Raw genomic sequence first — 23,192 nt, 5'->3', positions numbered from 1 at the left:
CATTCTTTAGTTTATTCACATTTATTCAAGCATATGTTACAATGTTTAATGTGTCAATTGCATGTATTTATGGTGCATAAAAAAATCATTTTGTGCATTGGGAAAATCACAGATGACCACCAAACAAGGTACACGAAAATCCATGTTTTACGGTGCAAAACATCTCATGACCCTGACTTATCACATTTAGCAGGCTGAATAGTCTCCACACGATGGTGCTTATAGCACTGAAATAACTTGTGGGGCTTTGCATCAATGACAATGAGTGTCTGTTTTTTCCTTTCAAGAACAGTTTAAATGCTTTCTGTAGGTTTGTATCATCCCTGCTCATAAATGCAGCTTCCTATTGTTACATAACAAGTGGAAAAAGTTCTGCAGTCTCTGAGGAATCAGCAGAAATTGTTTGACCTAACAATGCAAGTAGTGATGTTTTCACGTGCAAGCTCATCTACAGTGGATTACTTGGTCATGTGAGTAAGCCAGAGGTGCACAATGTGCAAATATTCAGTGCGAGTCACAGTCATTGCTCTTGTCAAAGTTCACCATTCACATTTTTTGTTTTTCCAGACATTTCAGGTGTGATATTAACATGACCTAATTACCTCAAAACAAATAAAATTCCTCCAGGTGTTCTGTTTCTATGCTGGACCTATGCCCCTGTAACAATACTGAAGCAGCACTCACCTTAAGCAGCTGGAAAGCTGAGAGAAATATGTAATGATTTATAAAGTTTAGCTATTATCTGGCAAAAAAACTTTACAATGTTACCCCTTACCCCTCACAATCAGCAGAGACGTATGTTTTCAGAAGCCTGCTTCATTACTTTTACACTGGAGCTTCATTGTAAATGTACCAAATAATTAAAGGGAAAAAAAAACCTTCAAACACAAACATGTCTTAACTGGTGAGTTAAAATTTTAGGGTAAGTGCTAAAACTGCAAGTGATTTTTCACCAACATAACCGTTTTAATCATTTTTGGCTGAGGCAGATCAAATAATTACAGGTGCTTAAAGAGAAACACCATCATTCTGAGCCATTCCAACAGTGAAACACTGTATTCAAGGAAATAGTTTGCACCAGTGATACTAATAATAGGTGACTACCATTAGCCTTCCCAACATAGCACTCAACTCCAGAGACTCTTTCAGACCATTAAAGCTGAAGGTTCCTTATCAAGAGACGAAAACTCCATTATACTGATGGATATTCTGTACTCTGTGGTCACAACTTTTTGGACGAGCCTTTGCCTATGAACATCTCAGTATGAGGAGTATGATATCACAGCTAAACTGCTTTAGAGCCCACTAAGGTACATTCTTCATACTTCACTCTTCCTTCAAATTAAGCCCTTAGAGCTGTGAAGTTTTTGGAGACAATCTAGGGGTCCACAGGGTCACCAAAAGGTCCAGGCCTCAAGCTCCATCACCCTGAAATCACTGGTCTCAGACAAGCTGCAGTTATTGAAGGTGTAGCAGGGGCTGCTCCTGCCCAGGTAGAGTGTCTCATCCAGCCACAGGCCAAAGTGACCACTGAAGAGACAGAAATATTTATTATTAGATAAAATTATCTTGAAACACATAATAAACAATTATACATCAACTTTATTGGGGGAGGAATTTGTATATTTTTAAATGTGTTTTTTTAGTCTGTGACAAAGTTGACAATAAAAATTCATAATTGGTTTATACCTCCCACCACCGATGGCAAAAGAGTCCAGGTCTCCTTTAATGAAGAAGGTATTTTCACCAGTCCAGCGGAAACACTGTGAAAGACATAACAAAGACAGAGGAAGGAAGACATACATTGTTAATAAACAGAAATAGTCTTGATATTTTTTAACCTAGTTCCACAGTGGCCCTACTGGCTGCCATTTCTGCCCTTTGCTCTACATTTCCCTGTTAATAATGTGTCACTGATGTGCAAGTATTTGATATGTAATACAGTCATACCACAATCATACCAAGCTGAAAATGCATAGATTTCAGTTCTGTGTACAGAACCTTTAAAAACAAAGAATATATTATTCAATTTTGTTGTCAGAAACTCAACTGGAACAACAAAACACAAACAGAAATATAAATGTCATATTGATTTCTCTCCATAAACAAAAAGGTACACTCATCATTCCAAACCACATTCTGAATAAACTCTTGTGCACACAGAACAAACAGTACTTCCAAAAATACAAGCCACATGCATAATTTCCACAGAGACAGGAGACATGGTCGCATACACAAAAGCTGTGATTTTGCTCTTATTTCACTCTGCAGTGTGAAAGTGGTAAATCCTCTTATTTGATGGTTTAAAGAAGATGTCCAAACATCGGACATCTACACTTTGTAAATTATTGTAAATTACTTTTTGTTAAGTTATTAGTCACGTGGTCTGACTTGTGTAACATCAATGCAATCATACATGAGTTACATTCATGACACTGTTTGACCAACCAGTTGCCTTAAGGGCATAGTTCACAATTGTAATCAAAAAATGCTTTTATAAAAATCACATGTTCCTGTTCTTCTCTCTCTCTCTCTCTCTCTCTCTCTCTCTCTCTCTCTCTCGAAAGTGCAACAAAACTCGAGTTAAAAATTTGTTTCTGTGATAATTCTAACAGTGAACAAACAATTACGGGCAAGTTAAACTTCAGCCACTTACAAACATCAGTCATTTTCCCTCAAACACGCTGTTCCACATTCCCGTTAAGACTCAACTTTTTTGTCATGAGTTTAAAGAAGAAACACCAGGAGGTTCTCACACACAGGGAGGTGTGGTAGTGGTGTAAACATGTTTTTACCTTAAAACGAGGGTGAAGCAGGAAGAGGAACGTCTCGCCTGTACCATAAAATTTTTCACTTGTCTGCAGTGGGTGAGAAAGGAAACTGCCGAACACCTGAGAGGCATAATTTACACAGAGTAAGAACAGAACCACAAGTTTAGTGCAACCCTGTTGGTGTCCCTGGGTATTTACGACTGTGGTAAGTCAATGAGGTCACTCATATAAAGTGATAAAATACTAACAGCCAAATTTCACATAAAATATTATGCAATTGTCCACTAACCTGCTGATTGTCATCTCTGATGAGCAGAAGAACAGGTGAGTCTGAGACACTGAGTTTCCTGTAGAGAGTTTTGAGGCTGAATCCATGTCCGCTTGTGCTGTAGGCTAGTCTCCACGAGTGACCAACTATCCGCGGGGGCATCTCACCTGAGAGCTGCAGAATAAAAACAATATTGTAATTAATAAATAATTCATTGTATTGAGGGTAGTACTTGTCAATTACATTGTTAGTATTATACACTGAATGATCACTGGATTAGGAACACCTACCTTGGACAGGACCTAACCAAATGTTAATGCTGGGATTTTTTTTTTTGTCTAATTTTGCTGGGAGCGTGTCAGTCTTTTTTTGAGCCATGCACCGTTCATACTTAGTGATACGATTTTGCTACAAATGCTTAAAGTTTGCTATTTACTTTGGTTGTCGAAACTTATTACTAATTTTTTGTTTGGTCAGTGTTAACATTTTACTTTTGTTATGTTCAATGTCATCTTCACTAAAGTCAAAATACATCCAGACAACAGACACAGAATGTTTCTTTGATACAATTTGCTTGAGTTACATTTACATTTATGCATTTGGCAGACACTTTTATCCAAAGCGACTTACAAAAGAGGATCTAACATCAATTTTTTATATAAATGTTTTGTTTGTTTTATAGAACATGAGTTGGTCAGCGAAAAACATTGGAAATCTTATCCTTGTAATTTTTACAAAGAGAAAATAAAAAAAACAGTCATTCCTTATTTTTATTGTATTTTACAAAATAATGAAACTTTTCCATAAATGGGGATTGTAATAAGATGTGTACAGGAAAATAGAGTGGTGCACATCCAAGCAAACACATTTAGTTTTTGCTACAAATCACAAAAACACCTGAGGTAAGATAGTTCTGGTATTAGTTTTCTGGTATTAAACGTGTCTGCTATGTCAATGTTTTCAAACCTCTATGACTTGCTGTGCGTCCAGTATGAGGCTCTGCTTCAGAATGTCACTCAGCCCATCTGGTTCTATATCTACAGACAGAGAGCCCTTTCCCCTGTTCTCCTCCACACACACCATCTACACACAAACACAAGAATGGGATAAAATATTAATTCAATGAAATATTTTTGTGTATACATACAGTACTGTGCAAAAGTTTTAGGCACCGGAGATTATGAGATTTAAAAAGCTATTTATCTGAGCAGTAAGTGTTTATTTGCTGAAAATCAAACAAACAACGCCCAACATTAGAATAAAACCAAATAACATTATTCCAGTACGTTATCATCCAGTACTTACTGGTTAATAAATAATGATATATATATATATATTTTTTATTATTTTTCTTCTTCTTTTGTATTTACTGTGATTATATACAAATTTATACAAGCACCACATGTACTGGGAAGGCATTACTTTAAATATATATCAATATCGTAGGTGCCTAAGACTTCTGCACAGTACTGTATATATACTGTTTAATCTCAGACATAAATATAAATATCTTTGCTGTAAAACAGATACCTTTGTGCCAATTCTTGCATTTTTAAACAAATTAAAAATGCCAGTTGCAGTTTACACTGTAGAAATGGTCAAAAATTACTTTGGGTATATTCTCTAATAATTTAACCTAAACATATAAAGTCAGTCTTGTGAAGATATAAGGTTTTGTGCCAGCAACAGCATAAAGCACACCTCCATAATACTGTGACGTTGTGTTTAAGCACCCATCACAAAAGCCTCGAACGTTTTGTGCTGATAAGAAGCACGAGGTTCCTTTAAAAGTGCATCCCCTTCCACCACACATACCAGAGACATTAATACATCAAGAACACACCTGCATATATCTCTATATTTACACCACTCTCACATATGACCACCACAGTATGCTTCATCTGCTACATTCAATTCCCCGTTTCTCACTAAAACATAATGCATACTGACACAGGTGTCCTGCAGAACCCAGACATGAGGACATTGCTTTTGGACAATCAAGAGATCCATGACAAACCATTACAACTGAAAATTTGTTTCTCAAAGCCTGATCATTTTTTCTGTAATTTCTATTCATTTGTATTTAAAACACAGTAGTATATGAAACACTACTGAAAAATAAGCAAGTCTAATGAAGGTTAATTAACAAAACACACTGACCTCCCACTCATCCCCAGTATGTCCATCCCTCTGAGAATCCTCTTCACCATCCTCTTCTCCCCCATCTCCTTCATCCAGAATCACAAAATCGTCTTCGTCCCTCTCTGCCTCCTCATCCTCCCCTCCCTCCAAGATGCACAGATCTGGCCTGTGCTGAGTCAGGTAGGCATAGAGCTCGTCTGAACTGCACCCGTCAAAAAATACAAAGCAAGGAGGAAATTACCAGTGTGGAGTCTCCCAAGCTGGAGAAATACAAATAAAATAATTCATATAACAGTTATGTTTCTTGATACAGATACAGACAGATTCTGACCTGTCCTGTCCAAGAGTGAACCAGGCATCCCTGGAGGGAGTGGATTTTGGTTTGCCCAGCTCCAATCCTGAAAAGACCTTCTTCATGGCTTGTGGCTTCTGTCTCATCCTTACAAACATCAAGGAACTGGCACCACCTTGGCCTGGAGAATACAGAGGCAGCTGACCTTTATATAAGAGTTTTGTTAATTTTCTTCTTTTATTCTCGAGCTAAACCGTTTTTTTTTTTTTTTTGTATTTGTGCCTTTAAAATAAGACCTGTTATGATAGTCAGCTCCATATTGTGCCATATTCAAAGGCAGTCTGGGCTAAAAGTAATTCAGCATAGGGTGGCACAGTGGTGCAACAGGAAAGCTCACTAACTAAGTCTAGTGACTTTTTTTGTGTGTTTTCTGTGTTTCTCTCCTCTCTCAGTAAATGTCACAGGTGCTGCTGCTGATTTACTGCTTGTACAGTGCTCTGGTTGGCTGACTGGATTAAGGCGGGGCAGATATAAAGCCCTGGAGGGTTGGCTGAAAGGGGCCCCTCCTCTTCACCATTGCTTCTTCCTGTAAAACTATGGAATGTGTGTGTTGACATGCTATTGTGTGTGATTCAGCTACTTAATTTAAGATCAACTTAATAGTTATCCTACTAAATTGGAAGCTGTAGGGGTTACAAAAAATTCAAAGTACACAGAAACGTAACCAAGAGCCGTGGCTCTGACCAACACGCATGGCATCGCGCTTAACTGCACCAGAAACACATAAAAACGAGGTGTGTTCCTGTTTTTTTTTTTCCTATTATTTATTTATATGAAACGTTGTAATTGACCCCGTCAAGCTCCACTGGGCGATAACTGTATTTGAGCTCTTGGTTACGTTTCTCTCTGTTCTCGCTGTTCACAAGGTCAGCAGGACGGCTCTGAACTCAGCCACAGCATCCCCCCTCTCATGACGTATTCCTGATTCCCTTCTAAACATGTAGAACATGCGGTTCACTGGAAAGAACCAAGGTTCCAAAAATCAGGAACAGAATCAGTTTAAAAACCGGAGTTCTTTTGGTGGAAAATCGCTATGGTTGAAAGCAGCAAATCAGTGTTCTGATTGGTTAAACAAACCTTGCGATCTGATTGGTCCAGCTAACGCTTTCCTATTGGTCCACCAATTGGCCATCAAAACTGGATCTTAAATCCGCAACTGTAAAAAGAGATTCGCACACGCAGCAGAGAATGCGAATGTGTGGATTTTTTCCACCTCATTCAAAAACACCCAATGTCACATTTGGAAGCTTAAAAAGGTTTGCTCTTGCACATTTTAAGCCATTTGAGAAGGTACTGATTCACAAATTCACGACATTTGATTTACAAATGCAAATCTTCTTTTTAACACATTTGTGAATTTAAGTTATTATTATTGTTGTTGTCATTTTAAATATGTGCGTTCCAGTACATTTGTGGATTTTAGTTTTACATGTATGTAGTTGCTCAAATGCAGTTACAAAGTCTGTTACATTTGTGAGTACTGTTTTACAAACTCAAAATCTTTTTGACCCTATTTTGACTCTGTGAAAACTACACGTTTAACTTCCTTCCGTGGATTTTATCTCTTTATTTTCAAGTGTCTCAAAAATCTGAAAGGCTCACTAAAGACACAACATAACAGACTATTAATATCCTGAAGATGAAGAAATTTTTTTTTTGTAATGGCCCTGTGAACATAGCATGTGATGAATATGTGGAAGCATGAACTGTGGGTATACAGTCATGTGAAAATATTTTTCATGGGTACAACCCACACACTCAGCTCTACTGCTCCTCCCACAAATGCATGTTCCTTACAAATGTGGCTCCATTGAAAAGGGAAATTAACAGGCTTTTCAACGGTATAAAATTTATTGCCAAGAAGCATTGTTACAACAAATAAATAATCTACAAACACAAATTTCTATATAAATATTTATAACAATATTAGAAATAACCAGACATTGTTAATATACACACTGACATTCAGTGTTTAAACAAACAACTTAATGAATTAAACCCTGTACTTTGGGATATTATATTTGTATTACACCTTCTGTAAAATCAATTTCAGATTCTTGATAATCTGACAATTAAAGAATAAAAATGCCATAGGACATTTACTCCAAAGTTCATGTTTCCACATTCTGCCATTATCCCATGCTCTGTTCACAGGGCCATTACAAAAGATTTCCACAGTAAAATTTCTTCATCTTCAAGATATTAATAGTCTGTTATATTGTGTCTTTAGTGAGACTTTCAGATTTTTGAGACACTTCGAAAATAAAGAGATAATATCCGTGGAAAGAAGCTAAACGTGTAGTTTTTCCACGGTACGGAAGTCGTGTTCGTATTTCGCCATCAAGCGGCGACAGAATGCAACTAGTGCAGCATTTAAGGTGAAAGAGAAAATCCAAATAAATAGATTGCTCATCCTTTGTATCCCGGATGTGTATCTGAATTTTTTGTATCTCGCATTTTGGAGTCTGAATTTCGTCTACCGAATTTGAGCTTGAATTTTTTTTATCTGAATGTATTAACCTTGAATAATAACAGTGAAAACATGTTCTTGAAAATTCATGAGTTCTATTCAAGAGCAATTATATTCAGATGCATAATTTCAGTGCAAAAAATTCAGTGCTACAAATTCAAAGGTGGCAATATTTCAAAGTCTGATGAGACAGATTTGCTTCCATAGGTTTCCTCCCACAGTCCCAAAGCACATATTGGCAGGTGGATTGATTATTCAGAACAGTCTATGTGTGTGAGTTTGTGAGTGGTGCCCTGTTTAGGGTGCGTTCCTGACTGCGCACAGTAATTCTATGTAAGCTCATTACTGAAAAACTGATTAATAGTTCTACTATTTGCAAATGCAAGGTCACAAAACAACAACAACTACAACAAAAAGTTTGATATTTCTCAGCTGGATAATGCAAAGACAACTGCATATTTACCTGAAAGCTGCTGTTTCAAATATGGTTGCTGTTCTGTACTATGTTCCCGCTCCAATTCACTGTTAGTCCCTCCACAGCAAAACGTGGCAGCGCTGCTTAGCGCAGTCGTCCGCAGAGCTGCTTTGGACTGTAGAGCAAGCTGCTCCAGCTGCTGTTCTACTTCTGCCATGTCTGTGCTCTCACCAGCCTCCTCCTCACCCATGTTTGCCTCTGTGGCCACCCCAAGAGGCGAGTGAAGGTCCCACGTCACTGACCTCACCAGAGCAGGAACAGACTCCATCCTGCACTGACCTGTGACATCGTGAGTCGCTTTGCTTGGTTTCTTTGGGGTTTTTTTCTTTGAGGCTTTCTTACAACCTTGCCACCTACAATAACATTAAAGATGGAGGGGTCACTACTGATCTGTTTCATTTAAAACAGCATCACTCATTCTATACATTTGTAAACACATTTTTAAAAAATATTACACATTTAAAACTGATATTTCCTTAGGAGCATATTCCAAATGACCACAATACATTTTTACCAGCCACCAGACCAGGGTAAGTTGACCACAGTTCCGATGTTTACAAACTCCAAAAAAAAGATATTTGCGAATCAACAGTCTACATGACTGTGTGTAGAGAACAATTTTTTTTGTAAATCACAGCAGCAAAAGCTTTCAGCAATGTTCAGTGCCAAACTCTCCAGACTACTAATACAACCACCTGTTAAGGTGCTGGAGGAGAACGCTGCATAAAACAAGGATTCCTGCACTAGATAGTGCCATGTTTGTGTGATGGAGGATAGAGGGAGTGCAATCCCACCCACCAGAGTTCAAGGCCAATTTTGCTTTCTTGGACTCCTTGCCTTGGATGGCTGAGGCATCACCAGGTATTGAACTGGTGATCTTGTGACGGCAGGGCCAGTGCTTATACAGCTATATCACTCAGGCTCTCCCAACTTTTTCCACAAATATTCAAATAATGCCTCACATATTGTATTATCAAGTTTCAATTAAATGCCAACCAGAGTGCCGGTATAATTGTAAAAGTGTGAAATTCTGTGAGGACAGCCTTCCTTTTTCTAACTAAAATACACACCTCTGAGTGGATCGGCTGAAGTGAACATGGGAAATATCAGAGAAGAAGCTGACAGATGCCAGGTTGTCCACACTGCAGGAGAACAGGTACTCCTCACAACCATTCTCCTGAACCAGGCGGAGGGACTTATAAGGGTCAAAGAAGATCTTATTCTTTGTCACCAGCAGAATTCCAGAGACCACACCCTAGAGAGAGAAAGAGAGGGAGGGAGTGAGAAAGAGTGCTTTATTTAATAAAAATGCACATGTCACTGTGAGTGAAGAAACCTCTAATGCATTTTATACATCTGGTTTATAATGATACGATTAAAAGCCCTGCTTGTATAGTCTGTACTCACTTTCCGATCGGTAATGAAGCGACAGAACAGCTTGAGGTAAGGCATGTCGGCTGACCCCTCCTCCTTCGTGCACTCAGGTGGGAGAGCCAACAGGCACAGCTGTCCGTCAGGCATTGGCACAGCTTCCACATCCTGATTGTGATAAATGTAGAGGATACACAAGGTCACTGATGCAAAGCACCTCTTGTGTAGCATTTTGCTAAATGTGAGTGTGTAAGTGAGTTGCTAGACATTTCCATAAAGTGGCAAAAACAATGATAAGATGTTGCACAGGTGTCTTTCTGCATTAATGTGCCTTATTACACATTCCAAAGCTAGTAATAATTACAGATATCATTACATATCTTGTAATATATATCAGAATTTATCTTGTGATATTGTAATATCATTACAATAATTACAATAAAACAATAATAATAAATAATAATATTACTATATTATTTTGTATTATTTCTGTAGTACCATTTATTTTATTTTCTCCTCAATATTTAGAATCAGTAATTAATTATTTCCTAGTATTCAGCCTAAAGCATATTAAGATAATCAGACAACACTCTCCAAAAAAAAAAAAAAAGATTTATCTGAGATTTAATATTTAAGCTCACATTAGGATAAATGTGCACACCAAATGTACACAGGGTCCAAACAAAAGACCATTTCATTCACAACAACACCTGCTACTAAACTTAAAGATTGCTTTGAGCTAAAGGCACTGAATCTACTTAAATTGACCTAGAAACCACTGAATGTGGGTTAGGATCACAGTAACCAGCCAAACCAACTACAAAACAAAAACTGAATCAGCTGTAAAACAGAATACACTGCAGCTCCAAAACAATCCCTGCTGAAAGTCATAGTTCATTGTGCTCATTACAGTTCTCTCTCAAAAAGCTCTCATCAAGAAAACAAAGTGCATGTGCTTTCTTATTCTCCAGTAAACATTGGTCAATCAAAAACTAGGCTTTGTTACCACACTCACATTTTCACATTTCCTCTGTTGCAAAAATAATAGTTAGGAAGAAGGGAATAAAAACACCTACCAGTAGCTTGTCGTATTCTGCATCTGTTGAAGGAGAAACTGGGGTTGTGGGGGTCACAACATCTTTTCTGGGCTCCGCACTCAGACATATTCCTTGGGCAGATGAAGCCCTGATTTGAGGGTTGAGGAGCTGGAGATCAGTGAGCAAAGACATTGTGTTAAAAAGCACAGTGTCACATGCTGCTTAAAAATGCTACTAATAACTCTTTCACTTCCCCTTTTCAAAGTTTCACAGCAAGAGGGTACGCCCCCCTGTGATGTCACCACAGAGCTGACAGCTGAGGGGAGGAGGAGAGTCAGAGCAAATCAGACGAGAAATACATGCATAAATTACGAGTGATGTAAATAAGATTCTAGTGAATAGAAAGGGGCAGGAAGTATTTCAGTTCCTTAAGAATATATCACCTAATTTAAGGCAGCACACAGTCAAAACCAGTTGCTGATTATATTTAACTGTTTTTACACACTCATTTAGACATTTTGTTAAATGAAATAAAACAAGAATCTGAAAATTGACCTTTAAGAAACAAAAGCATGAAGAAAAATGTCCAGCTGTTTCACTGACCAACATGATTGCATTTCGTAAATATTTAAACAAATTTAGAATTTGATGACTGACAGAAACTGAACAGTCCACATTTCCATTTAAATATTCCACTACAAGGTGAATATAAAAGTTAAAAATAGAAAATCCACCAACAGCTCAGTTTTTCCAAATAAAGAGTAGTTCTTGCTCACCGCCTTATGACAGACTTTGTGAGTGTATTTTGAAATAAGCAATGTCTCATGTTCAGGAACTGTACCACAAGGAAATGCTTTATAGTGATTCATATAAAAAATCATATGTGCCCCTGTATAAATGGCACAGATAATAATTATATTGCTAAATATATTGCTGATTAAACTTTTTTCTCATCAAAATGTCAAATTAAATCCAAGTATTTATATATTTGAATATGTTTACATTTTTATGTACCTGTTTGGTTGAGAGAGCAGAGCAGGTAGTTGTAGGTACTATAGTACCTGTTGGTCTGTCAATGAACTGTGAGTTCACACTAAACACGGTGTCCTCCTGATGAACCTGTTAAACACACAAAAGGTTATAGTTACTAAATATTCTAAGCATAAAGACAAAAAAAAAGCTAAGTTCTCAGTCCAAAATTTGCCAAAAAAAATCAGATCACACTTCAGAACACAATAGGGAACACAAAAGAGAGAATGTTTGAGAGACTGACTTGTTTGGGGCATCCAAAGTGCAATTTTATGTTTTGCATTGAGGAAACATTGTATTTGCAAAATTTATTACAAGCCAAAGATACACACAGGCCAAATGCAAATAAGGTCTATACAACTATTTGTCTACATAGCATCACTCCGGATTTTTTCGGACTGTTCAGTTTGGTACAAACAAAAAACATATGTGAAAGGCACCTTTGAAAATTTGGTCCAACCAAAAAAGGTTCTCTCAGGCTGGATCACAATGAACAGTCCAGTTCACTTGTAGTATGAAAACACTTCTTTGGTTAATTCAGACTTTCACACCAATTTTCACATTTTGATCTTCTTGATTACCCACAGAAAATCTTAAGCCTTATACTGATGGGATTATTTTTATCTGGTTGAGTGAGATGATGTTATTTTACTACAGGATGTCTGTAATATTTATGATGCAAAAGAAAATCTCAGTATATGAAGATGTCAAGTTATTCACTGCCATCTCTCAAAAAAAATGGAAATAAATTCATTTAACTTTTACCATAACCACTCTATGTTGAAAACTGCATTATCAGTGAACAGTAAACATAATTTTATTTAAACTTTTCATTAGTTATGTGTGTAACATTCACAGCAGTACACAAGATTACTTCTGCTTTATTCCCAGTATTTACTGAACCAATCAATCAATCAATCAAATGTTATTTATATAGTGCTTTTCACAACAGAAGTAATCACAAAGCAATTTTACAGAGATCTTGGTCCAAGCCTCCTATGAGCAACAGGGGTGACAGTGGCAAGGAAAAACTCCCTCAGCACATGAGGAAGGAACCTTGGAAAAAAACAAGACTCATAAGGGGGAACCCATCCACAACAAGACAGAAGTAAAAGTGAACTGACAGAGATAATATTATTCATAGAGTATAAAATTATTTTAAAAAGACCTCTCAGTAATCTAGATAGTAAAGTGCAGTTAAATGTGGTTTGGGACACTGGTAAATATGTAAGCAGTGTAAATTTTGCTTCAAGTTGAAGTTGCTGCTGTTAGATGCTGCTGTAAGTAGTGCCACAATAGTAGATGTACAGTCACAACCAATACATTTGATACAGTTCGCTATAATATTTTCAGGAATATCAGGGATATACTGTTTTCAATTAAAAAAAAAAAACTCAAGCACTGCCACTTTAACTTATACTGAAATATTTGGTTTTCCCACTTCTTGTAAAGTTCAATTTAGTCCATATCCAGCACGACAAATAACAGGCTGCTGAAATAGGTCACAGACAACTGCCTGTTGGCGTTTTTCCACCACACTTGCGCGTTTGAATGTGAATATTTAACAAAAATGGAGAGACAGACGCATTTACACTTCCACCTCCTGGAAAACTTTGAGCAAATCTGTTTTAAATATATACTAGGAATGTTTCCACCAGTACTTTTATATGGATAATCTCTATTCTGACACTTCTCATTTTTACACTCAAGGCGAACAAGAGTAAATGGGGACATAGATGAGATTTTGGGGCCTTGTGTATTCTACTCTCTCTGCTGTTTTAATAAATGGCTGAACCAACGCCCCTTATTGGCTATATTTGGAGTCCCTATTGACAATACCCAGTGGAGCACTCGGGGGTTAGATACGATTGCCTTCGCCTTGTTGCTGGCGAGGCAAAGAATCCTCCTCATATTATATATGGCAATAGATATGTCCTGTATTAAACATATCATTTATTAATTAATTTCACATAATCCTTGATCATTTAACTACTGATGAAGAATCAACACATACTCCATAAATGCCTGTTTGTGGATAGCTTGTAATATATAAATCCACACTATACAAGATATTATTGTATATCCTTATTACTGTATATAATTCAACGTTCAGAAAAAAATCAATGTCTAAGATTCTATTTTCTTAACTAAAAACTTAACTACTTTAACTAAAACAAAAAGTTAAAGTAATCTAGTAGTAACTAGAGCAGATTAGCCACCTTAAACTTTAAAAGTAAAACAACACAATCTGAAACTAGTCTTAATCACATATTTGCTTAACAATTTTCTGTGGGGGATCTTGGTCTTATAAATAGATATATATAGATAATAATAGCATTATAACTAGTTATTGGCTGATGTTTCTGTTGCAGGTATCCACCCCAGTATCATAGTACATGTTAAATAAGTAAAACAAATTAAATTATGAACACAATAAACACAAGTAACTTTACCAGAGCCTTTCTGGACCTTTCAGTTCCATTATGAAGCTTATGCAGAAATCTCTGAAGGTACATAAATTCTAATGTATAACGAATGTGTTCAAATCAATGCAGTGGCAGCTCACAGCATTTCACTGACCTTTGCTCAACAGTCTGATGTGAGTTTCAATATGATGTAACCTAAAGCTCATAATATCTGTTGAGGTGGCTGTTCTTAATCTGGGAAATATGAGGGTGTGACTGACAGTATGCGTGTGTGTGATTATGTTAATAATCAATGAAATCTGAGTGCAATTTTTGGACCAAAATATAGCCATTTAAAAATTATCACAACTAGTACTACTACAAATAACTGAATTGTTTTCTTCAATACTGAGTCACAACAGTCATTAAAAAAAAAATTCTGCATAATTGAACAGCTGGTGAAATTTTAATATTGAGGGGTATGAGCGAGAGAGAGAGAGCGAGAGCGAGAGAGGCTACTCACCCCTTGCACATTTTTCCTGCTTGATTCAACTAATGAGTCCAATGTCTTTGTTGTTTCAGATGGGAAAGCTGCCTCTGTGAGGTCAAACAAACAAAAAGAAGTTTACCTTAAAAAAACCCATATTATTCACCAGCCACTGGTTATGTCTACTATAATTCCATTTATTTCATTAGTTTCATTTGTTTGATTAATACATTAATAAATACCAGAAACGTGCTTTGTCTTATAACAGGAGTCACGAATAGGCGGCCCGCGGTCCGAGTCCGGACCCAGACGCTGTCCTATCCGGACATGGACCTGTAAACGATAAACTATTAAGAGCTGTTTAATTTTTAACAGAGTGCTTTTTTAAATGGTGTGACTCTTCTAGTCATTATGGTTCTGGTTTAGCGCTCCAGGAGATTACCAGACTTATCACTTGCGTTTCTGCATATCACGTGGGGCTACTCAGCCAATCAAACCTGTGCATTGTGATGAGCCCTGTGACTCCAGTGACAAACATAGGACAGGGCTCCAGACACCGCTTTCCTGGGATCAGTACAAATACGTGATAAAACGTGATAAAAGCTCTTTTGAGACACTTTCAGGACGACAGTGTTGTGTGAGTCAAAACCAAAATCTTAGGTAAAAATAAGGGAACGATTACGGGTTTAAAATTTCATAACGCTGAACATGGTTCAAATCCTTCAGCATAAAGAGCCTATAAGCTTGCTGTTAACGGATAAAGTCCCACCCTCCAACAATAAGGACCAATCAGATTGCTGGTTATGTAAAGCAATAAGTCAACTGCAACTACAAAGGTCATTAGAGACTTTATTTAACATATGCATTTTTTTTTTCAAAATCATTGTTGTAAATCATTGTAAATTTTACTTGAAATTCCGTTCACTACATAAAACGTTGCTATAACTACAAGGCTATTTCAATATGAAGGATATGGCACTGAACATAATGTAGTCTCTCTCTCACACACACACACACACACACTGTCTCACACACACACAAACAATTATTGGTTGCACCATATTTGGTGTCACATTCAGAGGACTCAGTTCAGCAGAGTCAAAGCAGATGCTGTTTAACTTAAATTATACAAATATAAATACAGGTAATAAATGACTCCCTACATTTTGTATAAACAACATAATGCAGTTATAAAAGCTTCTTGGTAAATCTACACCTATTGCTGGGATATCATCAACAAGTGCAAGTTTGGTTTGTTATATGTGATTCATATCATTACCAGCTCATAATTGCATTAATAAATGATCAGTATCATATACTGCTGAGACACATTTGTGCTGAACTGATACTGAATAGCAGAAAGCTTGATATCTTAATGTAACTGGATGTAGCTTCTACTTTTCTTACATGTTTAGCTTTCAGCATTAGTATATGTATACATAAAAAAATGATCAAATATTGGCATCAGTCCACAAAGTTGAAGCAGCTGAAAATGGTAAAAAAAAAACGTAGAGTCACACGAGTGTTTTGCATTAAAATACGCACTGAAAGTAAAAGCAAATCATTATTAACTATGTAATAATCTATGTAACAACTACGTATGTCTAAAGACTCCATACTAATAAGGGTTAACCCTCTCACCTTTAAGGTAGTACTGCCTCAGTTTGGGGTTGCGTATGTGATGACGTCCGATGTTGCCCTCTGCTGTTTTCAGAATGTCCCGGGCTCTATTGGTGCAGGAGGTGGCATCCCAAGGCCTTGTTATGAAGCCTGGAGGCTGGGTGACGCCTGGAGGCAGCCTGGAGCCTAGCCTGTGTGTAGATGCAAAAACAGCGTGTTGTTATTGACATTTATATGAATAACATACATATTAAATAATCAATAAAGAGAAGACACAATCTCTCTAGTAAGACACTCATCTTTGGTCAGTGTTACAGAAGTGCTGATGGCAATTATGACACAAACTAAATAATATGTCTTAGAATGACAACAATATATCATTACATTAGCCAATATTAACAGCCTCTTAAGGTTCTGTACAGGCACTAAAATAAAGGTAAAACTTATGGGCTTATTTGGGATCCTTCTTTAAACTATGTCAACCAGTTTTAGTTTCCTTAGTCTGAAGAATTTAATAAAAGAAAATGCATAATATCCAACATAACTCTATTTTTTAAGCAATCTGAAGTAATTATTTGAAATTTAGTCAGAAATGCAGCAAAAATGTGTGGAAAAAATAATTTTGCATATGACTAGGAAGAACTGGCCTGTTTTTGACATTGCTAAAGTAGTTGGCTCTTGTCTTGTCTTGATGCTGCTTGTAGTCCATTTTTGTTGGAGCTGATGGCTAGGAGCAGGCCAGTCCCTTGAGGTCTTCAGTGGATGAAATTGGTGACATAGCAGTTCTCTACCATTCCTGCAGAAGGATGCATTTTTTTCTCTTTTCCTTTGTTATCATCAATCGACAAAAATACCTAAAATGAAATGCCAGAGTGTTTAGAGAGATACTGTCCACTTTGTCTAAAACTATCAAACATGCACGTATTGGAATACAGAGGCTAAAGACACAAAGCAGATACAATTACTGTGCATATGCAAGACACTTATCAGCACGAAAATGAATGAACCAGTAGGTTTTTAGATTACTAGCAGTAATATCGGCTATCTGCTTTCCTGCATTTATTAACTAATGAAACAAAAACTTCTATTTCATGTCTCCTGACCGACAGATGGATGGTTGGTTCCCCATGGATGGCTCCCTAGCACGTAGCAATGATCAAGACTTAGGCTAACAAAGTAATTTACGATGTGCGTCACCCTATAAAAAGGGCACCATGGTTAGCTCACCATCCACTACAAATATTCATACATCATCTACAATTGTGGGGAAATGCTGTTCTCTCTGGTTTGTTTACATTCAGAAGCTCCATGTATGTGGCTGAAGTTTAACTTGTCTGTAAGTTTATATTCCCTGTTCGAAATATCACAAAAAAACGCATTTGTAACTTGTGTTGTTTAGTTTTGTAGTACTTTCATGCAATTAGCTACCTCCTGGATTTGGAGACATATCCAACTCAAGTAATTTAAAACAGTAAAAATAAGTCAGTATTACCCACATATGGAGCAGGAATAGAGCAATGTCCTCATATCAGTTTGTTCTCTCTGTTTTCTAAAAAACTCCAGACGCCCTTTCATTGCTGTGAGCAGAGAGTGAAAGCCTAGCACACTGGACAAAAACACAAAACATTTTCATCTGGGCTTCGTAAAAACATTAGACTGATTTGAGCATGCAAACAGATTTGGAGGGCTTGCAAACGGTGAGGAAACATCCTCAAATTTTAATAAAAAACTTAATTTAAAATTGTGTTTTTTGTTGAATGTTTCCTCTAAGGCATATCTCCATTAAGAATGTATTGTCTGGACGATCATGCAGTCTCTACTCCAGCTACCGATTCTCTGCTCACCTTGAGGAGTGATGCCCCCAAGAGCCCTGGCTCTACCCATTGCCCACCAGCCCCTATGTTGCACCCCCACTCTAACACATGTCATTGTCCTTGACTCTGAGTTTTTCTAACTCTAGATGCATGCATAAAGTGATCTCCCATCATGGATGTGGGCATGAAAGTTCTGCCTTACTTGGACAACTGGCAGATACATTTCCCTACTCAAACATGCTCTCACAATCATCAGAGCTCCGCAGCTGTATGTCAGAGAACCGCGGTTTTCAGTCTATTTGGAGAAAAGCTCACTGTCTCCAAGCCAATCTCCTCAGCTCATAGACATTGTCCTGAATTCAAGGGTGATGACTGCAGAACTGTTGCTGAAGCACATAATTGACATGCTGCATGCTGAACCTGGCAGTGTGAATCCGCCTGAGGCTTCATGTCTGCTACAGCCTGCTCTTGCATATTCAATGGACGCTTACAGCTGCTGCTCAAATCCAGCCACTTGGCCTGCTGGAACTGCAGCCACTACAGATTTGGACAATGCAGCTTTGCAGCTAGGCCTTGATTCAGTTTGGCACAAACATGTGCTAGTGACTGTTAATCGAGTATGTTTGTCTGCTTTCAGAATATAGCAATGCCACTCTTATTAATGGCGCATATACAGCTAGATTCTGCCCATACACAGGGAAGTGGTTACCGCAGACACTTCACTGAAGCTGGGGTGCGGTATAAAAGCAGAGCCATTCAGGGTTTATGAAACCCTCGCCATGATGCAGAACATATAAATCTGTTGGAGATAAGTGCTATATTTCTTGCCCTGTGTCACTTCGTACAAGGAGAGGCATCTGAACCCAAATGTACTGCACCAGATTTGGAAACGTTATGCGGAGATAGCAGTGGACCTTTTTGCCAGCAGGGAAACAACACACAGCACTTAGTAGTTTTCTTGAATGAACCAGGATGAATGATTGGCCTGGGTGCACTGGCACGCGATTAGCCAAGTTACTTGCTTATTGCTTTCCCCTGATACCCCTCCTCTTAGATGTCCTGCTTTGGATTTCCTGGTATGACCAGGGCTAATGCTGACTGTCCTTTTTGCCTGCTATATAGAAGAGGCACTCCGATATTGCTAAGGTGCCAGGAATACATAAGAAGGACCTGTCAGGACTAGGCCTATCACAAGAGCCATTGTTTTTGGTCGATATATTGTCCGAGACATAATTGGGATAAACAATATTATTATAATTTTAAGACCATTTTATGTCACTGATATAATGATAGTATAACAGTGCACACCTTTAAAGAGCAATGAACTTTTAGCAAGATTTCTTATGTAAACAAAGACACCAGTAAACAAAATGGGCAATACTGAGGTCAGCAAAAATTACTGTGGAAATGTCAATATTTTGTATAATCAGTCAATAATATAATTATTATGACAGGTTTATGTCAGAGCCATTTGTCACTCAAAAATAGTGTGGTTATGTGAGAAAGACATGTGTGGTGCAAGGTTATAGGGTGGAGCAGATCATACATGCATTTCTTGGCATAAGTGTCGATCTGGGCTACGTGTTAAGAAACAATCCATTAGCTGAAACCACCCTCTGGCAGTCTGCTAGTATTCACAGAATGATTGTTACATACATAACTAACATTTTACACAGCTAGCTCCCAAAAATATATTTTTAAATTTTATTTACTTTATTTTTTAAAGGTTACACAAACAGAAGGAACATTTCCTAGACTTTAAGCTTGAAAAGTCAACTCCATACACAAATAAAGAACTGCTGTACAAGACAATAAGCAAATGTTTTTACAACAGATTTCCCTTGTATTACCAGAAAAGTTTAACATTTTCTATGTAAATTAGTTTATTAATTCACATTTATTTGTGAATCTTTCCTATTGGAAACAGTGGATTTTTTTTTCTAGGGCTAGTTCTCTTTGTTTAATTTAAATTAGTTTTATTTAATTCTGGATTATTGCTGAGTACACGATATATTTTAGGGCAAAAATGTCAAAAATGACAAACTGAATTGAATCATTAGGAAACTTGATACCTGAGTTTTTGGATCTGATAATTTTTCATTTTTGGGTACTTATATATTAAACTAAATACATTTGTGTATTTAGTGGCATTTGTGTCATTTTGTGGAAATAAAATAATGGTTTAGAAAATTAGGCTAAAATTTGCTTCTTTTTAGAATTATATTTTCCATCCAAGAATGCCTTAAATTGTGCAGCATTTAATATTACTCTCTGAGGCCGTAGGTGCAGCACCATTTAAGGAGGAACGGAGAAAACCGAATGAGAGGCCAGTTTCGACTACACTACTTATACGCTCCATCAGCTTCACTGTTTCTGTCTTAATATTTTTACATAACGCAGCATACCACGGCTTTTTATAAACCTGTAATGGGCCTCCACTGTGTGAATAAACAAGCAAACAAAAAAACAAAACAAAATCAAAACTAGAGCAAAAGAAAAAAACAGCTCTGCAAATTAGCAATTAAAATCAACGGCCATCTCAGGCAGCTACATATAGTCCCGTTTTCTTTAGAGGGATGAAAACCTAAACAAATGCAAAATAATAATAATTTTAAAAAGAAGCTGAAAGCTGTTATGTAACTCATAGAGAACCGCGCCATATTTTTGCCACCACTGAACGTTATAACACTTCACAGCAATTTACAACAGAGTTAAAAAGGCACAGATAACTAACCTCTCCATTACGGTACCCGACTAATCTCCAGGAGGCTGCGGAGTGTTTGAGACCGAGATGAATACAGTCATCCTCCTCCTTCTTCTGTTGAGAGCAATAATCACGGGGTCTACGTTGAAGCATTAGAGCACACCGCCTCCTACTGGATTACTCTCACTATAGAAAAAAAAATAGAAAGAGGAATAGAACACACACACCAGCAATATGTGAAAGTGTCTCGGTCACACAGTGATTAAATTACATGTTTTAACAATGGGATCAATGGAAATATTTCATTCATAATTTATGTATACGCCATTAGTAAATAAATGTGATGTATGTATTTTTTTTTTTTACAAATTTTCTGTAAAGCTGCCTTCAAGCCGTGTTCAATTATAAAAGATTAAATACATTACTAGCCTAATGTCCTAATCATTTCATTTTCTTTCAGTAAATAAAAATAAACTTTCTGTGTCTGATGAATTAAAAAAATAAAGAAGAAAAAATAAGTAAAAAAAAAAAAGGGGGGGGGGGGGGGTCCTATGGAACCCATTTTCCTCCACCCAAAAAGCACTTGTTTTTTGGGCATGTTGTATCTATCACATGGAGACTCATAAATAGGAACTTCCAAGAAGAACTTGAATGCAACATAACATAACATCCTGTGCTGCGTTGTCGGTCTGGAGCCCACCCAGAATCTCTGGGTGCAAAAAAAAAAACACCCTAGGGAGGGGACCAGTGAATTTTTCATTTGTACACTCACCTGGTCGCTCACACATTCACAGCTGATGACAGTTTGGCATAGCTATTTGACAAATCATGTGCTTTTTATTGTGGAAGAAATAGGAGCATCTGGAAATAACTCACGCAGTGGGCAAACTCCACACAAACAGAGAGGCCAGGATCAAACCCATGGCCCCCAGACACTTCAGCAATCCTGTGCCAATTTACCAATAGTTACTCAGGGCCAAAATGAAAAATGAGTGTTATATAGTCACAACCCCACAGTTTATTATAAATACATGTTTTAACAGTTTAAAAAATCTTATTTTAACAGTTTTATTTTTTTATCCTATGTCAGTAATAAATGTATAATGTACATTATGAATTATCACACTGATCTAATCTCATTAAATTTAACAGGTTCAGGTTAGTATATATAGTTAGTATATATATAGTTAGTAGTTACCAAGTACTACAGGGACATTAATTGCATTATACTTGAAACATTTGTTTGTGGGTGTGTGTGTGTGTGTGCGCGCTGATTGCTAATTTTAGATTCATGAATGAGATTGGGTTGTTTTTGGGTAGTTTACACATCAGTAAGTGACGTGATTAAATTTGCAAACAATTTAACATCATATGACAGAAGTTGCAATGCTAATGCTATTACGATTTAGCAAGAGCTAGTGACTAGAGAATCAGCTTGTCAATTATACATACTCAGGGGAAAATGTGTATTTTTCTCCCCAAAATTCTGTGTAACAGCAGACATGTAAATGTGGGTTAGGAATTCAAAATGGGCAAATATTTAAAAAACAACTCAAAACAATGAACTTTCTCAGATTCTACATTTAAAATGTTGCCTTTGTAATATTATCAATTATATATAGGATCTAAAAGATTTTCACATAATGGCATTTTGTTTTTATTTCCATTTTGCATCCCAGCTTTTTATCAAAGACCTAATTGATAAACTAGGTTAAATTTACCTTCATGAAGTTGTTTATGATATAGAAACGACTATGCGGAGGATGTGCAGCTGTTTGGCCTTATAATTAAAATGAACAATATATACAGCATTTTATGGACACAGGAAAGAAACTGAACAAATCTCATTCTCTCCTGCTTTTCTCTCTGCCTCACTGTCCTCAGTACTATATACCTATACCAGTTGTTTCTCAATGAGAGTGTGTAGTAGACATACAGGGCTCAAAAGAATGTGGTCAAACATGTCATTCTGCCTATGTCGCTCTGTATCCCAGGTTGAATTATAAAATTATTTATAAAACACAAATATATCCACAAAGATATCAAAAGATTGTTGACCTGCTTATGAGTCTTTAACTGGCTCTGACTGAACTGAAAATGAAGAAATATATATATATATCCTCCACCATTTGTCTGGTGTGAGAGTCCTACCCAATTCTTAGATGTATGATGTCAGAAACACTGGCTGTCTGAATTCGCCTGTTTAAAGTTAATGAATGAGCACTAAAGATGCACTGTTGCCTTTAG

The 23,192-nt window shown here is 37.0% G+C and overlaps 1 protein-coding gene across 2 annotated transcripts; it reads right to left on the bottom strand.

Moving 5' to 3' along the window:
- Positions 1-25: 25 nt before the first annotated feature.
- On the bottom strand, positions 26-23,170 carry si:ch211-15d5.11 (oxidation resistance protein 1). Of its 2 annotated transcripts, XM_066671691.1 has the most exons (18): positions 23,097-23,170; positions 20,976-21,131; positions 17,920-18,033; positions 17,075-17,281; positions 16,449-16,618; positions 14,844-14,917; positions 11,901-12,005; positions 10,926-11,054; positions 9,886-10,017; positions 9,549-9,733; positions 8,467-8,831; positions 5,513-5,654; positions 5,200-5,383; positions 4,006-4,122; positions 3,061-3,213; positions 2,796-2,891; positions 1,690-1,763; positions 26-1,530 (listed from the first exon to the last, which is right to left on the bottom strand). In XM_066671691.1, the coding sequence occupies exons 4-18, from the start codon at positions 17,134-17,136 to the stop codon at positions 1,395-1,397; spliced, it is 2,124 nt and encodes a 707-aa protein (XP_066527788.1). In that variant the 5' UTR covers positions 17,137-17,281; positions 17,920-18,033; positions 20,976-21,131; positions 23,097-23,170; the 3' UTR covers positions 26-1,394. The 2 variants fall into 2 exon arrangements, with proteins under 2 accessions (XP_066527788.1, XP_066527779.1); XM_066671682.1 differs by lacking the exon at positions 17,920-18,033.
- Between the last annotated feature and the right edge of the window lie 22 nt (positions 23,171-23,192).

Source organism: Hoplias malabaricus, chromosome 1, assembly GCF_029633855.1.
Source record: "Hoplias malabaricus isolate fHopMal1 chromosome 1, fHopMal1.hap1, whole genome shotgun sequence".
In the NCBI taxonomy this organism is placed as follows: domain Eukaryota; kingdom Metazoa; phylum Chordata; class Actinopteri; order Characiformes; family Erythrinidae; genus Hoplias; species Hoplias malabaricus.
This window is presented reverse-complemented; position numbering and strand designations above follow the sequence as displayed.

Bases quoted from the DNA above. Each gene is read 5' to 3' on its own strand.
- si:ch211-15d5.11 (XM_066671691.1), bottom strand. From the start codon at position 17,136: ATGGACTACAAGCAGCATCAAGACAAGACAAGAGCCAACTACTTTAGC. The intron at 12,006-14,843 runs GTGAGTAGCCTC...TGTGTTTAACAG, and splicing joins GCAGGAAAAATGTGCAAGGG to GTTCATCAGGAGGACACCGT. The intron at 5,384-5,512 runs GTCAGAATCTGT...TGACGGGTGCAG, and splicing joins TTCACTCTTGGACAGGACAG to TTCAGACGAGCTCTATGCCT.